Genomic DNA, 19,440 nt, shown 5'->3' on the forward strand with positions numbered 1-19,440 from the left:
TTTACTTTACTTTGTTAACATAATGAACAGTGGTGTTTTTAGCTTTTTCCATACACCTAATAAACACTATTGTATTGCATCCGGTGGCTTCAATAGGAATACTTGGAGCCGTTAAGACACTTGTTAACTTGTCGATAAAGCTGGCTTTTAGCCGAGTGTGTCTGAGCAGGAACCAGACCACAGACTTCCACAGACGGGGAAAACCTCGGAAATAGAAAACTCAGGTGATTGTAAAGGTGTCTTCAAAACCTCGAAAAAAACAGGGCAACCAACAAAACCTGGTTGCAAAACATTATCAGCAATTTGACAGACTATGTAGTATCTCAGTGTCTTAAAACTTGATATGTATTTTATCATAAATTAGTGAGCCACCAATGAAGTTTAAAGTGTCCCAGACAATTGAGTATTAATCATGAAGTGCAATGAAATATCAAAGAGTTGCTGAACAACAATTATGTTTGATCTAGTCTTTGGACTGTCAGTGTTGGTGATGTATAAAAAAAGGATAAATGCACATTGTAATTATTTGTGATCCGAATAGACTGCTTTTTCTAGTGTTGGTGGGGGGGGGGGGGGGGGGGGGCAAAATTCAGGGAAATTGGCTGAAGGAAGAGAGTAGGAAACCTGGAAAATTGATGTTAATATCGTAAAGGTTGTCACAAGCACTGAAGGTATTTAAACACACAAGTTTCCTCCGGTGTAGAGGTCAGAGTTGTGCAGACGGTTGCAGGGCAGGACGTCCTGGCTTCTTGTTTGCTTCTCGCACCGCGAGCGTGAACGTGTGAAACAATAATGACCGAGTGTTCTGTTCATTTGTTCACTGATGTGCTGGCTGAAGTACCCGTGCTGTGCTACGGGAGTCTGCGAGCAGAACTCTTGCACGGCCTCTCTCCCGGGTGTGTTGGTGCCGCGCGCCGTACGGGGGATTTCGGAAGTCAAATTAATGGTGGGAAAAAAATTGAAAATAACTGGGGGGGAAAAACAAAGCCACTATTTTGCATTCAACAGTTTTTAAAAGTCTTCACAACAGTTATTCAACCAAACCCATGTCAATACGATGGCAGGTATGATTAAAGGACTGCATTATGATCCAAAATAAGACTAAAACCTCAACAATGCAATGGCAGTTGCAGTAGTGATAGAGAAAATGTAGTTGAGATAGCAAAAAGAAAGAAAGAAAATTAACGATGGGTACTGCAGCTGTAGTGCGCATCTGCTGTCTGCTGAGTGCATTTGAATAGTCATTTTACTCGCTTTCCAACGCACGATATCTGCCGATAGTGAGCTCTGTTGCCAGATGTACACCATAGAGCACCACTGTTTCAGACACACACTAAACAAATATATGGACTTTTTCTGATACACACTATGTTAGCATCAAATTATTATTTTTTGTTATAATGATTACAACTCAAATAATACTGTCAATACACTAATGTATTGTTTAGAAAAATAAAAAAATAATTAAATTTAATAACCTTATAATTAAAGATGTTTAACAAAATAATATTTCTGATGTTAACAAACCACACAGTATCCAACTGGCAGCAGTGTGATTCACGCCGTACTGCAAATCTAGCGTGAAAGACTATACTATTGTTACTCAGGAATTCTTTAACTGCAGCCTATTTTGCGATATTTAGCTACAAACAAATCTAGAACTTGATTTTACAAGTGTTTCTAACATTGATTGGACATTTGTGATAGGTGATGTATTTTCAGCTTCAGACTTTGCGCTGCGTTAAAGTCTAACCACACAGAACAAAGCACATATTTGCTATTACATCAAAAACCTTTTATTTTACATAATTGACAAGAAAATATTTTCAAACACATTTAGCAGTTATGCAATTTCATTTTATCTTCCATACAATTCATGCTGTAAATAAATAATATTTATAAAATTATCACAATAAGTACATACAATAGACTTAAGAAATTTTTTTATCACATTCAGGAAAATTGTACTAACAATATTGTCTGTCACTTATAGTAAATAAACTCAGTTACGTAAAAACCACTAAGTTATGGGGGTGCCTCCCATTTCAGGTCATGATTTTATATTTATACTAGCGGACCCAACAGACGTTGTTTTGTTCAAACGTTTTAAATTTGAAAATTTACAGGAAATTTCCCTGAATATAATCGCAGCACCCTCTGCCGGGTGGAACTGAAATAAAAATAAAATATTTTTGAATATTCGATAACGCAACCACAGCGCTTCCGACCGGATCCTATGTAAAACATTGAACGTTCAACAACAACATTAATTAATTACAAATATTATTTATCGGCTTGAATTGTAAATCTAAACAATTTTTAAATCCACCTGAACACACACTTTAAAGTGGACCCGAAAGACGGTGTCCTGTTCAAACGTTGTAAATCCAAAAATCATAATTTAAAAAAAAAAAACTATAAATTAAAAAATACAAAACTTCAAATTTAAATTTACTTTAAACTATAATTACTATAAGTAATTTAAATTATATAAATGTTATAATTTATTTTACAAACTTATATTTTTATTTTCAAAGAGACATCATTACGTCATAAGTTGCATAGAATAAAATGAGAACTAACAATTTAAAATTGTAGGTTAAGTTGATTGTTATTGAATGCACGTCTATACATAATTAAAAGTTATGAAAAATCATGTTAAATACTCACTTTGATACTGCACCTTACATATTTTGCACAATGTATATTTTTTATTACATTTTAATATGTAGAATAAAATGAGAACTGACAATTTAAATTTGGAGGTTAAGTTGATTGGTATTGAATTCACGTGTATACATAATTAAAATCACGAAAAATCATGTAAAATACTCACTTCAATACTGCACCTCACAAATTTGCACCTATATTTTTAATTACACTTTAAAATGTTATTTCAATAAATAATAATTCATAATTCATAAAATCCATCCAAAGATTAACAACAACACATAAATAAATACACAACACACACATATATATACTGTAAACTTAAACCATTCAAAGATCAACAACAATTTATAAATAAAAAATTAATTAAATAAATATTTCCAGTGGACCAAATTGTGAATCTAAACCATCCTCGAATCCCCGTGAACTCACACAAAAAATTTCATCAAAATCGGTCCAGCCGTCTAGGAGGAGTTCAGTGACATACACACGCACAAAAGAAATATATATACATAAAGATTAATTACTGATCAACTTGTAGACTTTTTCAATTGTTTAACTTCCACGAAATTAAAAATATATACAGCGCATACTTTTTGCATAATTAGCTGGCAAAAATACATTTTTAATGTTTTTGGGTTGTACAAATAAGGAGAACTTAATTTATTGCAGAACTGAAACTTTTTAGGTTTAACTGCAATGCCACTGACTACTTCAAGAAATGGTTTGAATTTCTTTCAGAAAAAATTAAATAATTTTACCTGGCATTTCAAAATTCTCCAATTTGTTACGATTTTGACAGCCAAGAAACACAAAGTGAGTTTTTTTTTGTGATAGAAACGCAAACCATATCATGGAGTAGCCAGTGGCATCGCAGTTAAACCTAAAAAAAGTTTCAGTTCTGCAATGAATTAAATTCTCCTCATTTGTACGACCCAAAAAAAACGTTAAAAACATGTAACTTTGGCAGCTAAATTATGTAAAAAAGTATGCACTGTATATAGGTATTTTTCATTTTTCGTGAAAGTTAAACAATTGACAAAGTCTACAAGTTTATCTGTAATTACTGTAAATATGAAATCATGACCTGAAATGGGAGGCACGCCCTTATGCACATCAATTAACCCACTTGGCAACTCGCACGATGACAGTGGACGGACGTGCCCGCAGTGGGTCGGCACGGCCCGGCGGTCAGCACGGCCTGGCAGTGGGCACGGCCCGGCGGTCAGCACGGCCGCGCTCGCACCGGCTCGGGGCAGGCGGTGGCCGGCACCAGCAGGTGCGCCAGGCAGCAGACGGAGCGCCGGCCGGCAGCGTGCTCCAGCACCAGCTGCGCCGCCCTCTCCGCTATCACGAGCACGGCCGCGTGGATGTTAGCGCTGGGCAGGCTGGGCATCACGGACGCGTCTGCCACGTACAGCTTGTGGGTTCCGTGCACCCTGTGGGCACACACACACCGCGTTCCAGCACACCTATCTACAACCACACTCAATTTTTTTTCCGCTAGTTATAATTGCATATTGACTGAACATAAGTGAAATGCAGTTACACTGTACATGAACACCCAAATTTTTTTTTTAAAAGATAATATTGGTAAAAATCAAAATATGTAAATACCTCAAAGTGAGGGTGTTTCTAAATACAATATAAGGTTTCTGAAATTTTTCTTTTATATTTAGCAAATGCATTGAGATTATATTTAAAAAAATATATATTAGTGACCTTTTTTTTTTGTGCTTTGTTAATTTTCAGGTGAATGGTTAATGATCAATTAAGAGTCTATGTTTATTATCAATATAATTACATTTTAAAGAACAACAGTTAAGTTTTTTATACACACACTCCCAAAACAAACAAACAGGAGTGTTTCAAAAGGGTTACAAGACATCCGACACGGATGTGGAGATGTCACCTAGTGTTTGACAAAACTGGAATGTGCCCACATGTTGACGGTAAGCATTGGGAATGTTAATCGGACGGAATCCGCCTCGCTCTAAGAAGGGTCAGTCGACGCATATACACACACACACAAACACACCTGACGCATACATTAAGTTAAAATGTTTATAGCTCCGTAACTTCTCCCTTATCTCTTACGATTCTTTCCAGGGCCAAAACAAAACAGCTAATACTTCTACAGAAACAGAAACAAACCAGGAGCGTGTGCAGAATTTCATTTCAAGAGGATGATGAAGGGGAGAAGGGAATAAAATTTTTGCCTTCTTTTTGCTTTCAAATTGATTCCTTTCGTCGGTGGGACGTGTGAGGATGTCGGAGGGCGAGAGGGCGAGAGGGCGAGAGGGCGAGAGGGCGAGAGGGCGAGAGGGCGAGAGGGCGAGAGGGCGAGAGGGCGAGAGGGCGAGAGGGCGAGAGGGCGAGAGGGCGAGAGGGCGAGAGGGCGAGAGGGCGAGAGGGCGAGAGGGCGAGAGGGCGAGAGGGCGAGAGGGCGAGAGGGCGAGAGAGAGACGGACCCGAGGTGGAAGCCCACGACGGCGCTGGGGTCCGAGGCGGGCCCCATGCGGCAGGTGCCGGCCGGGTGGTAGGCGGAGAGCGTGACGTGCCGTGCGTAGCAGCGCCAGTAGTCGTCCGAGTCGGGCGGCGCGGCCGTGCAGCCGGGCAGGGGCGCGGGCACCAGCGCGGCGCCCAGGGCGCGCAGGGCGGCCGTGCCCGCCAGCCGCTGCACCAGGCGCACCCCTGGGACAACACACGCCCTCCCTCTGTCTGGGCGCTTCACGCACAAACATCCGAGGAAATCGTCGCCCGAGAATTGGAGTGTTCTGTGTCCATTGAAGTCGGAACTGAGATATAAGCATTTGATAGTTCAAAACAACTACGGATATCATGACATAGAACGAAATAATATCGGTCTTAAATCAAGAACAAACATTTTTATGTGCGTAGACTTGTGTGGATGTAGTACAAATGAATACTACTATTAATTTCGTGTCCATAGCATAAAAAAAAACCAAAAAAGTGGACATAGAACACTCCAGTGCTCAGGCGGCGAAATATCTAAGATAAATATTACAACAAATTAATGATAAGACGAAAATAATAAAATGAATCATACCTTGAATTCATTTCGTTAATGTGTTTACGAGAAACATAAGCCTGCAGAGAAGTTAACGTAACTCATACTAATGATGTAATAAAATTGTGTGCTAGAGTAAATATATTTATTCTCATGTCTGGACACACACTTCTCTGGAATACAGGAGGGCTCATCAGCACACACACTTTGAAAACCACATGAATTATGTATTACGTAGTATTACAAATGAAAACTGAAACATGCCGTATCGGTTTGTCTGATGCTGATACAAAATGAGTGATAGCTATTATAGTTTTGTTTGAGATGGAAGGAAAAAGTAAATTTTTTTTTTGATTATGGTTAAAATTGTGAGAAGATTGACTCCAGCATATTTGGGTAAATTTTAATAACAGTCACAATATTATGTTTGCTCTAAAGATAGATTTAAAATTAACTAACTGGTAAAATCACATTTCAAACATAAAAAAATCCAACATGGAGTGATTCGATCCTGCTGAAGGCGACCGGGAACTTCAAGATGGTATCGGGGTGCAGACCACTGGGTGTTTGAGAACTAGAGTCAGGCCGGACTGTTAGGAGGAATATACGGCCCGTGACAAAACAAGCACGACACACGCGACCACGGTTGCCAATACCCACACTGCTATAAACTTGTCATCTTGAAATCACCCGACACTTCTCTGTTTTCCAGACTTGGAAAGACAAAGCGAAACCTCCCAACTTTCTGCAGTACGTTGGTCGGGCGTCACACTGTGTCCGCGCTTGTTTCGGTGACCGGAGGAGATCGCAAGAGCCTTTCAACGTCTGAACGAAAGTGTTACCACTTCAACAAGCGTGATAGTTTGTCACTCGCTTCACTACTATCGCTCTCGTTATATCATGTACAAGCTGTAACACTTTTCTTCTATAAAATATTTCTTGTGACTGTGATCTAAGCCACACTGGTGTCATGGATGTGTCGCTGCTGCCAACTGCCAGATACACCCATCATCAGTAATCATATTTATGCATACAATAAAACATGTAATAAATAAAAGCAGCAAAGTTTATACCACACATTGGACTCTAAAAAATAATCGACACTCACTCCTATACTATGAAGAGCTAACACATCCATCCAGTAATTGAGAACCAAACATGTTTACAAAAAAAAATTAATATTTAAAAACCTGAAATATATTCCAGGATAAATATACATATTTGTGATACGAGCAAAATGCACACAATATTTCAGGCCCGTCATTAGTAGGGACACCTGTATTTTCGCGAATACATTTCGTGTCAAGGTATATCACAAAACACTGCAGCTTTTTCTTAGAGTGATGGCGAATCGTGTGCGTGCAGCAGTACGGTATCCGCATTCCCACTGGCCCCGTCAAGTGCGGGAAAACACCTCTCGCCGACCACAGCCGATAACTACAAGGAAAAAAAGCTACGGTGTTTTGCGATTTGCCTGGACACGAAATGTATTTGCTGAAATACAGGTGTCCCTAGTCATGAGGTTCTTCTGTTCCCGTGAGGAAGGTACAACGCTCGGTGGTCGCGTGTATCGGGAAGCACCGGGGAGCACCGTGGTGCGGGAAGCACTTGGAGGCGTGTGACTCACCGCGCAGCAGGACCTCGACGTCGCGCGGGTGCGAGAGGTAGCGCGGGTCGATGAGCGGCACGCTGCGCGGGTCCCGGTCCCTCAGACGCACCGTGCCGCGGCTGCGCGGGTGCAGGACCACGGGGAGCACGCTCGCCACCTGCCGCGCGCCCAGCGCCTCGAAGTAGCCGCGCCACACCTGCGCAGCCCGGCGCGTCTCTCTCCTCCAGCGGCCACACGAACACGGACCAGCTACCGCGCAAGACGTGACCCTGCACTGTCATGTGTCATCACTGGAGGCTCTAAGTCTAAAAATTTCAGGATATAAAAAAAAACAGAACAAAGAATTACGTAGTACGCAGAACGTGCCCCCCAAAGAGACAAATATTAAACATCTACGCAACCGGTCGGTTAGATTCAGGCCGATAGGGGGCCAGCCGAAGAACCGATGGAAAAAAGATAGGTAGGTAAAAACTTACACCATCGCGACTACTTCAGAAGATCAAAGACGGTGAAGAATCTGCAGTGCATGAACGCGTTCGGCTCAGGCGCAGAGTGAGATAGATGCAACTCATGGGACCTCGAATTACGCCAAGCCACTGGATGTCACCTTCTCGTGTAAAATTGTGTGATGGGAGCGGTAGTCAATCTAGGCCACGTTTGAAAACTTAGTCCCACATTAAATTATTCTTATTAATTTACTAACAAACAAAAAAATTAATAAATAGGGCTGTCTTATCATAAGTCCATTGTTATTTTAGCATCTTACTTGTCTTATGAAAAATGAGATCAATATATTATAAAACTCATAACATTATGAATTTATGAGATTATTAAGATACATTTCAGTATGGTGAAAATATAATATTACTGATTTTAATGGAAAATAATTGGAAGTTATTTAAAAATAAAAAACATATACATTTATAGGATATAATTTTCTTTGATACATATCTGAAATTCAGCAAAAATATTATTGCATTAACCCTTTAACTGCTATGTTTTCGCAAACCCCTCAGTGCTGGAGTATTTAAAGCAAAAATGTGAAAATAAAAATTTTAAAAAATTTAATTTACACTAGTTTTTTGCTATATTTCTGTTCTGTTTTTTTAATATTCTTTTCTTAAAACAAGATTGCACTTTATTTACACTATCCTAAAATTTATTATTTGTTTTTACAAATTTTTATTTGTTTTACTAGCTGCGTACATACGGTTGGCAAAAATGTGTATTTTAAATTATATTTTGAGAAAGTGCTAACCAAATAATTGTGGAATCGAGAAGTATATGTTTAGCTTTTAGCTTTACGTTAACCGCTCCTAAGATAAAAGAAAAAATCATGTTACATGTTAATCTACAACTGATGCAGCATCACAATGATCGCGTCCGAGTTATCTCGATCGTCGCATTGGTGTGCATGTTAGAGCACATCGAGTTAACTCGATCATAGCAGTTAAAGATTTAATTCTAATGTCATCAAGATATAATTAACCCTAATCGACAGTCACGCGTTGCGGCTATCGTCACGTAACTGGTTGTGTTAGTTACGTTGCACTTTCTTGTTGGGGTGGTGCACTGTCAGACACGCTGCGGGGCGAGGCGAGGGAGCACCGACAGGTGTCGTCCGCGAGAGAGACGGGAGAGAGCCGGGTGGTTACCGAGTCGGAGAGGTGGAAGTTGTGTCGCAGGTGGGCCCCGCCGTCGCTGGACGCCCCCGCCGGCACCACCATCAGCTGCAGGTCCGGGGCGTCTCCCCCCGCGCCGCTGCGCAAAACGGCCACCGCCTCGCAGCCCGGGGACGTCCACGGGCCTGGCGACACGCACACACACTCAGTGGCACGCTCCTCCGAGCTTCGCGCAGTCGCTGACACGAGGCTAGACCTGGTCTCGCTGTGGAGCAGCGCAGTCGGAACTATACGACACGAGTGACACCTGTAGTATTATGAAAAATATAAATCAGGATGTCAACACAAATCTTTAATAAAGTTTCTCTGACTTCTCATGACTAAAATATATATATAAATAAAAATCGAGAAATTCCATTCTCCAGCATTCCCACAGCTAGCTTAGCTCTATCTACATTTTTTTTTTTTTTTCATATCATACAGACACAGGCTACAGCATGACATACTATTACCCTGAAATTACTATCACTGGGGAATTTCCATCACTTATCCATGATTTCAAGTAAATTTCCTGACTTCCCCTGACCAAACCTAACTTCCCCGACTTCTCCCCCGACTTTCCAGAATGTGGATCGCAACTGGAATAAAGAATTGTGATGACTTGTGAAAATTGTGATGAACCGTGATGGACTGTGATGAACTGTGAAGGATTGTGATGGACTGTAATGAACTGTGATGGACTGTAATGAACTGTGATGGACTGTAATGAACTGTGATGGACTGTAATGAACTGTGATGGATTGTGATGGACTGTAATGAACTGTGATGAACTGTAATGAACTGTGATGGATTGTGATGGATTGTAATGAACTGTGATGGATTGTAATGAAGTGTGATGAACTGTGATGGATTGTAATGAAGTGTGATGGACTGTGATGGATTGTAATGAACTGTAATGAACTGTGATGGACTGTGATGAACTGTGATGGACTGTGACGGACCGTGATGGACCGTGATGGACTGTGACGGACTGCCTGACCTGAGCCGTGCCGGAGGTACTGCCAGGCGGCGGGCAGCGAGGCCAGCGCCGCTGCTCCGAGGGGCAGAGACGAGTTGAGCAGCACCAGGTCCAGGCCGGTGGTCACGTGGTCCTGCAGGCTCTGCCCCACTGGCAGCTCGTGTAGCACCGGGACCTCAACACAGCGTCCTCACACACTCACATCCACACAATACAATAGGGGCAAGAGTACATGGCGAACCGAGATTAAACCAAAATAACACCGCAAAGCATAAACGTACCCAGGGGGTTGTTTCTGGGGTTCAAACCCCCTCCTGAAATAAAGTCAAGAAAATTATTGTGAACGCTCTTGTCATTATGAAGCTCACAATCTGTAAGTTTCCTTCCCGAGCGACGAGCGAGATATCGTCACCGAGCAGTTCAACTGGCAAGCAAACGTAAACAAAGTCGAATCACATTGGTTTTGTTCGTTGACTGGTCAGTGTCAATTATCGAATCGTGGTGACTGGTCCGGGGACTAATCAGTACGACTCAACTTTGATGATGTTTTAGTTTTGCCTAACAGAATTGGGCACTGGGGAGCGGTAGTGATTGCAACACTGCGACTTAATTTCGTACAAAACACCATAAAAATTTTAAAACATGAGAAAAAAAAATTCTTTTTTGATCGTTATATGAAGTCAGGTGCATTTGTTTAAATATTGTATGTACAACATGAAGAACAACATTTTTTGATATTTGCGAAATGCTTAATTTTAAATAATGGTTAAAAACATTGGAAAACTGAAACTTGAGTTTCCTGCCTGGTCATGTTGTAGAATAAAATATGGGGAAAAAGAAAAGTTACCAATGAAAAGTCTATGTTTTTTTTAATATATTTTATAGGTAAAATTAATTTATACAGTCTATGGAGTTTCTATTAAAAATTTGGACTGCCACCTCCCAAATAAATTGTGGGTACGCCTATGCCGCAAGTACTATATCAATATAACGTATCACACCAATATGCCAGTTAATACAGCGTTTAGCACCAAAATTAATCTAAAAACATTAAATCAATCAGGAATTTGACAAAACTTTACTCAAATTACAAAAAAATCATTTTTTTATCATGGTAAATACATGAATGTAATTTATTCAGGATAAATTTTGTACCAGAATTAATTACTTAAATGGATAGGGAAAAGTTATTACCTGTAGCGTTTAATCTTGCATCTTTTTTACATTAACATTGTAACATGTTTCAAACACAAAAATATTTGCTAGTTTCTAAGACTTATTTTAGTAAAATAAGATTTTAAAAATATTTTAGTTTCAAATTTTTTTATAATACACATTTTTAAATAATTGAAAACAATATAGAAAAAAATAAAAACATTAGCACACATATCTCCTGTTTTAAAAATGAAATTTTCTTAGAAATAAAACCATGATCTTGTCCCTACTAATGAACAAACGTTTATATTTAGTCTGAGTATACAAATAAGCTCTTTTACAGTTCTAAATAATTTTATATAAAATCCTTGTTTTTTTGGAATTGTTTTGACTCTACGTAAACTAACTGTACGTATAAATATTAAATTGTGGTTCAGGGGAACAGATTGTAGTAGTGGAGCAGCGACAGGACGATGACGACGGTACCTGGAGGGACCGGAGGTGCCGGCGCGGGCCGACCCCGGAGCGAAGCAGCACGGCCGCAGAGCCCACGGTGCCCGCGCACAGTACCACGCCTCGCCTCGCCCGCGCACGGTGCGGCCTCCCGAACCTCAGGTAGCTCACGCCGCGCGCCTCGAAGCCCCCGTGGAACAGCACCTGTTGCGACCGCCCATCACGCTGGCCGCCCCACTGCCTTCCCCTCTTCACCTAACTGTCTTTAATCACCACGCTGTCAACCAGAGACAACAACCCGTCACAGAGTTTCACACAAATCTGTAGAAATATTTCCCTTGCCATTTCCATGACTTTCCATGACCAAAATTACAAATCTCCCTGACCAATTTACCTATTTTGTACTTTTCTGAAAGAAATGACAATTTTTTTTTTTTTATTAAATGACTTGATCATTTACCGTCCATAAGGTGAAAATTTGTTTTTTCCCCCCTTCCCAAAAAAAAAAGTGTCAGTATAAAAAACTGTTAAAATATTGCACAACGTATTTTTTTTATGACCAAAAACACCAAACTTTGCGCATGAATTTCGGGATGCAGGAATATAAAGCCTTTCTAAAAAAATAAAACCATCGCAGGGTAGGTCACGGTTAAACACAGGTAGCTGTTCAGTTGACACCAAGTGGTGTAGCGCGAGACTTTGCCCAGCTGAGCTGCTCGATCCGGTGGCCTCGTGCGCCGCAAGACACCCGACGCCCTGCAAGGACCGTGCAAGCACGACACAGCGGAGGCACGTCCAGCCACATCCTCGTGTTTGTAACACACTTGCAGGGTACGTGAGAAACCCGGTCACGCATCAGGCTTGGAAACTGCGCAGAACGCTTGTTCGTGTTCCAACACGGGACACGGCCTCCGGTACCGACCTTGTCCACGAGGGCATGGGTGAGGATCTTCAGGTTCTGTCTCCGGCGGCCGTCCTTCAGGAGGGCCTGCTCGACGCTGAACCGACGACCCCGCGCCATGTTCACCGGCGCTCGCATGAACCCTGCACACGAGCACGGCCTGCTGTCCGATCCACCACACACAATATCTACTGCATCAAACACAACGGAGAGCTCTTACAGGGCTGCGGGCAGGAAGGAACATTCCCTGGGGCCCGGCTCAGTTCCGTTCATCCTGATAATAGGACAAGAATTACAATTATATTTCTAATAAAAAAAAAACATTGAAACCCTTACAAGTTGGTGTTATTTTTTTTAAATAGTGTGGTTAGAAAAAATTGAACATCCAGTAATGGGGAGGAAGCCCTGGACCCCTAGTTCCTCTCGACGGCGTTGAGTGCAGATACAAAAAAAAAACTGAACACTCTTAATCACAAAGAACAGAAATAATTATTCACTACGGCTGGGATTCCTTCATTACTGTCAAATGCTGCAGTACGTTTCAACGTACTGCTTCCACTTCATTGGAGAACAGTTTAGTGGTGCTGTTATCTATTTTGTGCAGGCTATCTTGTGAAGTCCTCTCTCCACCAGAGGCAGGCTTGCACTCACGCACGCACACACACGGTACAAGGACGTGCGATCGCCGGACGCACCGGCTTCGAGGATACAGCGTCTTGTCTCCCTTCTCTAGGCCATCACTGGCTACCGTCTACCAACAGAACTGTTGCACACGCCGACACCTGCATTTGTATGACAACAGTATTACAAAACACACTATTTTTTTGGTGTAAATTATTAAATGGTAATTAGTATTTAAATGCAGTATAAATGAAATATCAAGCACTTACAGCTCTGAGACGCAAACGCAACGTGAGTTTACGATCCAAACGACGTGCCTTCTGGTTCACCATGACACGCTTTGTTATGACTCGCTCCGAGCACTCTGGCAAGCGGCTTCGAGGCTCGCCCTGAGTCAAACACGAGGTGTCAGCAATTTCAACACCGCCAGCAAAACAGCGACGCGGGTCGCCGAAGGCCGGCCGCCGCTGCGAGAGGAAAGGGGACAACACGGAACATCGACACGGACGCGGGCGGAAGGATAAAAACAGACAGCCACCGTCGAGAAGGGGCTTCTTCTGGTCACCGGCGACTGGACGGCTGGAGTCGCGACATCGGAACCACGGTGCACCGTGGTCCTCGGCCGAGAACCTGCCGCGAGCCCGACCCATCACAGCGTGGGTAAGGAACCTGCCGAGGTGTGGTAGCGAGGCTCCCCGATCATTGTCGGAATTAGGTGATCGCTAACACTGTAATAGTACGTGACAGTAAATAAAGTCTCTATATTGAATTGTCTTTCATTCTTAGTCTTGAGCCCCCTATCACCCTGTCTTGGAATAGTCAAGAATTGAGATCATCTTATAGTTGAATCATAACAGCTTGGACAGCGCTCTTGGCGAAAGGCAGCGGAACGTTAGGTGTGGAGTTGTGCCGTGCGCTAGCCAATGGCAGGAGGAGAGAGGCCCGCCCACCTGTGTGCCGGCCGGAGTTGAGGTCGACGACAGCGTGGCCCAGCTCGCGTCCCCCGGCGAGCACCGCCGCGGCCAGGGGCGTCTCCCAGGGCAGCTCCCCCACCGGCACGGCTGCAGCACCGACCACACCCTGCCACTCCATTGCTCCCACTCATTCAGTCCGCAATGCTGCTGTAACTACACAGTGTTTATTTACTTAATGATTTAATTATTATTTAATATTTATTTATTTATCTATCACAGGAACGGTGAAACACATCTGAAATATTGCATCAGCGTTTCGTGTGATTAATCTCATAAATCCCGCTCCTGTAGGTACCTCATGTGTTAATAAGGAAAGCCTTTTACAAGTAATTTAACATAAAAATATAAACCATAAAAAAATTTTTTTACCTTTTTAAAAGTATGTGGTTTCCACACCTGCGTGATTTTAAAATTATTTTGTTGTACGGAATATCTCATTACTGTGTCAGAGCGAGCGTTCATTATTTTGTAGAATATAGGGTTTGGGGTGGAATGTATTGGAGCGAGGTGGGACAGTTGCTTGTTGAATGCACAACTTTACAAACCCCAAAAAAAAATTTTTAAAAAAAATTTCTAAATAATCAAAACGGTTTGGTGGCCGTAACTCTAAACGTGATCTGTGCATATCACACTACTTGAAATGTTTCCTGTTAACAATAGACTTGTAATTTTCTTCCTGTCACTGCAAACCCAAGCATTGAAAAAAAAAAAAAAAAAAAAAAAAAATCTCGAAACTCAAATGGAGCCCGAGGGACTTAGCCCCGTGTGCCTCTCTGTCTCGCAGCCCTGCGGACCCCATGTCTGTGCCCCGGAGGTGCCTATACGACGTCATGTCACAGCATTCGTAACTTTTCAGGAGAACAAGTTTTCAGTTTGTTTCAACTTTATTTATTTAGTTTTTTTTAAAACTAGTATTAGGAACTTCTTTATGTAACTTAAAACACATTATTCTTGAAATTCGTTATTAGACAAAAATTAACATGATGGACACTGTGCCAAATGTATAAACCTCCGAGATGCAGTCACCCTGGCGGGTCCCACTGACCGTCTCGCTCCAGACGTCGGAAGAGCGGCAACAGGCGGGGCAGGCTCCAGTCGGGGTGTCCCCAGGACTGGTAGTCCCGGGCGTGGCCCCGCAGGTACACCAGGTTGTTGAGGCGGGCAGAGCCCCCGAGCAGGCGTCCGCGCGGCCAGGCGCTCTCCTGCGTGCACACGTCGCGCGGCCGTGCCGGCTGAATTTGTAAATGTCATTGGTAGGGACACCTGTATTTCGCGAATACATTTTGTGTCAAGGTGTTTCACAAAATACTGTAGCTTTTCTCCTGTGGTTATTGGCTGAGGTCGGTGAGAGGTGTCGTCCCGCTCTTGACGGGGCCAATGAGAATGTGGTCACCGTACTGCTGCACCCTCACAATTTGCCATGACTCTTAGAAAAAGCTACAGTGTTTTGTGAAATACCTTGACATGAAATGAAATCGCGAAATACAGGTGTCCCTAGTCATTGGATACCATAAAATTCCTTATCATGTTCGTTTAACAATTTTTTTGTTCTTATATGCGTTGTGTAGATAGAGCTACTGTTTTAACTTTTTTTTTATGGTAATGGTTTTCCTTTTGTTTGGATGCATGACATATTAATTTTTTTGTAATGTTCATTATCGTAATGGCATAAATGAACATCATGCAATGAGAGACTTGTGGACTTATTTGGATGTGGGTGGTGATGAAGGTATCCTTCGTCGTGAGAGACGTACATATTGTGATATGGCCCTTAACCTTGTCCTAACCTTAAACGGTAGGTAACATTCCAGTTGGCAACACACACTGAGACTGTTCTCCCCAAGTTACACTTAATGAAGCGCGTAGAGGTAAAGTCCACTGAGCATGCACACCTACGCAGTAGACAACAGGTCGAAGCCATCCTGCAGGCCTGCTTCGTGCAGTTGACTTGAACTGCAAGATATTAGATCTGAGCGGCTCCCCAATTATTACTGCATTATAAAACCAAGTACACAAAAACTATAAACTACATATAAAGAACAAATCACATTTGAATTGCAAGAATAAAAAAAAAATTAGTGCCGAAAATGTTGAACCAGAAAATGAGATAGCATCTTCACAATCAGTGTTTTGATGCCAGCATTGATTGGACCCACCTATTTGAAGGTTTGAGGTTAGCTTGAAAAAAATCTTTAATGGCACGAAGTTTTAGGCTAGTGCAAAAGAGTGTACTCCTATTTCTGTGATTATGATTGTTTGTAATTACCCAATTATGACCCAGCAAACATCATCAATTTATTTAGTGTAGCACTGAGGACTTTTTTTTTGCTTATTAATAACCAAAACTGGAACAGAGAATCGAGTTTCTTGATGTAAAACTGAACCAGAACTAGAATGACCAATAGTAAAATTATATTTAAAAAAAAAAAAAAAACATGCTTTCTATGTTGTATAAACTAAAAAGTAAAAAAATTGTTTAAATTTAAGTGATTAGTTCAAAAGTGAAAGAATGAACAACAACTATTTTAAGCTTACTTATTTTAAGCCTATTAAAAAAATTACTTTATAACTTATTTTGTGGATATGACACACCGTCAGACTCGCTGATAAGGCCCCTCTCCAAAATGTTAGGGCGCAGCAAATGCAAAACGAAATGACCTGGAGTATTGATGGAATGCCCTTAACACTCTGTGAAAACGTACCAACTCCCAGTAAAGAATATCAGGTGTAGTTCTAAGTTACTAGGTTTATATGAACCATTCAGGCATCGCGCATACATGGCAATTTGTCGCCTAAAGGGACAGATGATCAGGTGATAGTGTATCTTAAGCAGGTACACCATGATATGGCTTAGGTGGAATGTTTCCGGGAGGTATGGAAGTCTGCTGGCCGTGTTTCTGGGATGTTTCGGATTTTGTTTGTGCAACAAATATCTGCGGAAAGTTTTCGACTAGGACCACAGCTGAGGCAGCCAAATGAATGTTTGGTGATTCTCCCGATGTTAAAAGGTGTCGTTAGAGGCCATGTGTTTTTTAATCCGTACGAGGAAAAAAAAATGATTTGTTTGAAGTGTTGAATCCTTATGAGATGCCACAGTACAGGAGCCCCCGGGCAGCGCTCACGTTGTTGTGCAGCGCGAGGCAGGCGTCCCGCTGGGGCACCGTGCGGTAGCGCCAGTCGACGGCCGAGCCCTGCAGCAGCGGGGTGAGCGCGGGCACTGCGGCCAGCCAGGACGACCAGGCGGGGCCCGCCTCCAGGAGCAGCACCGAGGTCCCGGGGGAGGCGGCCAGGCGGCCGGCCAGCACGCAGCCCGCCGATCCCCCGCCCACTGCAACACAGCGTGCGGCACTCTGCCGAGAGACCGGCCAACCAGGGGATGGGACTGACAGCACCTCCTAGCATCAGCCCTCCGGGGTGTTCCGTTACTTATGAGTAGGGACACCTGTATTTCGCGAATACATTTCATGTCAAGTTATGTCACAAAACACTATAGCTTTTTCTTAGAGTAATGGTGAATCGTGTGCATGCAGCAGTACGGTATCCACATTTCCATTGGCCCCGACAAGTGCGGGAAAACACCTCTCGCCGACCACAGCCAATAACTACAAGAAAAAACCTACGGTGTTTTGCGATGTACCTGGACACGAAATGTATTCGCGAAATACAGAACTACTGTTTAAACTTTTGCCACAGGTCGGATAAGCAACTCCAGTCCCTACGGGTTGGCTCAGCTGGGACATCAGAGAGACTCCCCCTTACTCCCACTCCTTCCCCCAGCAGGGTGCATGGCCCCACCTGCCGTGAGTACCATTAGTAAGGAAAAATTGAGATTTGGAAGGAAATTATTTTAATAGGTTTTTCTGCGAAACCACTGTCGATTAATTAATTGAGAAATTATGATAATAAAAACTGAAAAGGAAACAGCCTAGGTGCCACTGCAAGGAACCGTTCCAGCATTTTCTTGCAATGGTTTTGGGGAAAACCATGGAAAACGACTTGAGGTTAGCCAGACTGGGAGCCAAACCCGGGACCTCTGATAAATGAGTCCTGTGACACTCACTCAGGCCTCGACTCCGGGACCTAGCGCTCCGGGCAGATAAGCCTTAGCTCTCCCCCTGTCTCCCCCAGTTCCCAACAAACATTATAACATTTACAAATTCAAGCTTATTTATTATCAGTTTCAAAACAGCACATTATGAAATTAAATATGCTACTATGTTTTTTTTTTTTTCAAAGACAAAGGCTGTTTATATTTTGTCTTATTAAACATTAATAAATGGTGATGCAGTTTTATATGGCTGTTATGACTACCATAATAAAACATAAGCTACCTATAACATAAAGAATATTGTTAAACAATTTATAAATCTATTTCTAAACTTTTAAGGCCTAATATTTTTAAGCACACTGCAAAAGTTAGTATAAACTAACATTTTCCCTTGACATGGTTAAAAAAAACTTATTTATCTTGTCCCTCAAATTTTTTGGTCCTATTTTTTTGCACCTCAATTTCTCCCACTCCTTAAAAACTGTCAGAGGACAGGTAGGTACCTAGTTGAATAAGGGTATCCAGGATGAAAAGATCTGGGAATTGGAAAAAGTAGGTAGAATAAAGTGTACAACTCCTTTCCAAAGGGTGAAAGACGTTGCAAAGACTTAATGATTTTAAAGCAATTTTTAAAGGTGACAGTGTGTAACGATAAATACTAAAGCAAAGAAAACTTTTAAAGCAAATTTGTTTTCAAGGAGACTACAAACTACTTAATATTAAGTATATTTTTAAATATATTGATGATTATCGGTTTGAAATAATATAGCTGACCAAATTTGACTGTACCAAATATTACGACTTAAAATGTGAACGGAAGTAAAACTAATAGTACTGTTTCATAAAACACTGTGTTGTGCATAAATGAAGTATGGTTTAGGCTGTCCACTCATTCACCAAAACCAACGGGGGTTATGGAATTGTCACTCACTAACCTACAATATAGTCGTAAGAATGAGTAGGTTCCTCAAAAATTTCCATAAGTCTTTCAAATAAAACATCTTGAACGTATGAAAAGTATACCCATAGCTGGAATAGTGTAACGCAACTTAAACTTATATAAAATACTAAAGAATTATATTTCATCACATTTGATAACAACATTGTAATGAAATAGATAACAAGACCGATGTTCGATACGTTGCACTGAAATAGGTAATCCTAGCTTGACCTTAGATCGTTTAGCCTAGTTCACATCAGACGCTTAAAACTATAAAGTGCATAGAGTTTTTGTCGACGTTGCACCACCGGAGAAAGAAACATCTGTTTGTATTAGGATTACTCATTAATTTTATTTGTGTGCTAGTGCGTGTAGAAATTAGCGAGTGTCAAATTTAT

The 19,440-nt window shown here is 41.7% G+C and overlaps 1 protein-coding gene across 2 annotated transcripts; it reads right to left on the bottom strand.

Moving 5' to 3' along the window:
• Positions 1 to 1,795: 1,795 nt before the first annotated feature.
• LOC134541158 (glucose dehydrogenase [FAD, quinone]-like) lies at positions 1,796 to 19,252 on the bottom strand. 2 transcript variants are annotated; one of them, XM_063384383.1, is made up of 11 exons: positions 19,038 to 19,252; positions 17,177 to 17,382; positions 15,100 to 15,256; positions 14,031 to 14,141; positions 12,481 to 12,602; positions 11,592 to 11,762; positions 9,972 to 10,125; positions 8,966 to 9,117; positions 7,329 to 7,506; positions 5,142 to 5,364; positions 1,796 to 4,109 (listed from the first exon to the last, which is right to left on the bottom strand). In XM_063384383.1, the coding sequence occupies exons 1-11, from the start codon at positions 19,204 to 19,206 to the stop codon at positions 3,896 to 3,898; spliced, it is 1,857 nt and encodes a 618-aa protein (XP_063240453.1). In that variant the 5' UTR covers positions 19,207 to 19,252; the 3' UTR covers positions 1,796 to 3,895. The 2 variants fall into 2 exon arrangements, with proteins under 2 accessions (XP_063240453.1, XP_063240454.1); XM_063384384.1 differs by having other exon boundaries at positions 3,928 to 4,109; positions 7,329 to 7,579.
• Between the last annotated feature and the right edge of the window lie 188 nt (positions 19,253 to 19,440).

The sequence above is a fragment of the Bacillus rossius genome, chromosome 18, assembly GCF_032445375.1.
Source record: "Bacillus rossius redtenbacheri isolate Brsri chromosome 18, Brsri_v3, whole genome shotgun sequence".
NCBI classification, from domain to species: domain Eukaryota; kingdom Metazoa; phylum Arthropoda; class Insecta; order Phasmatodea; family Bacillidae; genus Bacillus; species Bacillus rossius.

Coding starts and splice junctions, on each gene's coding strand:
- LOC134541158 (XM_063384383.1), bottom strand. CDS start 19,206: ATGTTGTTATCAAATGTGATGAAATATAATTCTTTAGTATTTTATATA. Junction 17,383..19,037: donor TTCTTACGACTATATTGTAG/GTTAGTGAGTGA, acceptor GCTGTGTTGCAG/TGGGCGGGGGATCGGCGGGC. Junction 14,142..15,099: donor CCGACGTCTGGAGCGAGACG/GTCAGTGGGACC, acceptor TCGGTGCTGCAG/CCGTGCCGGTGGGGGAGCTG.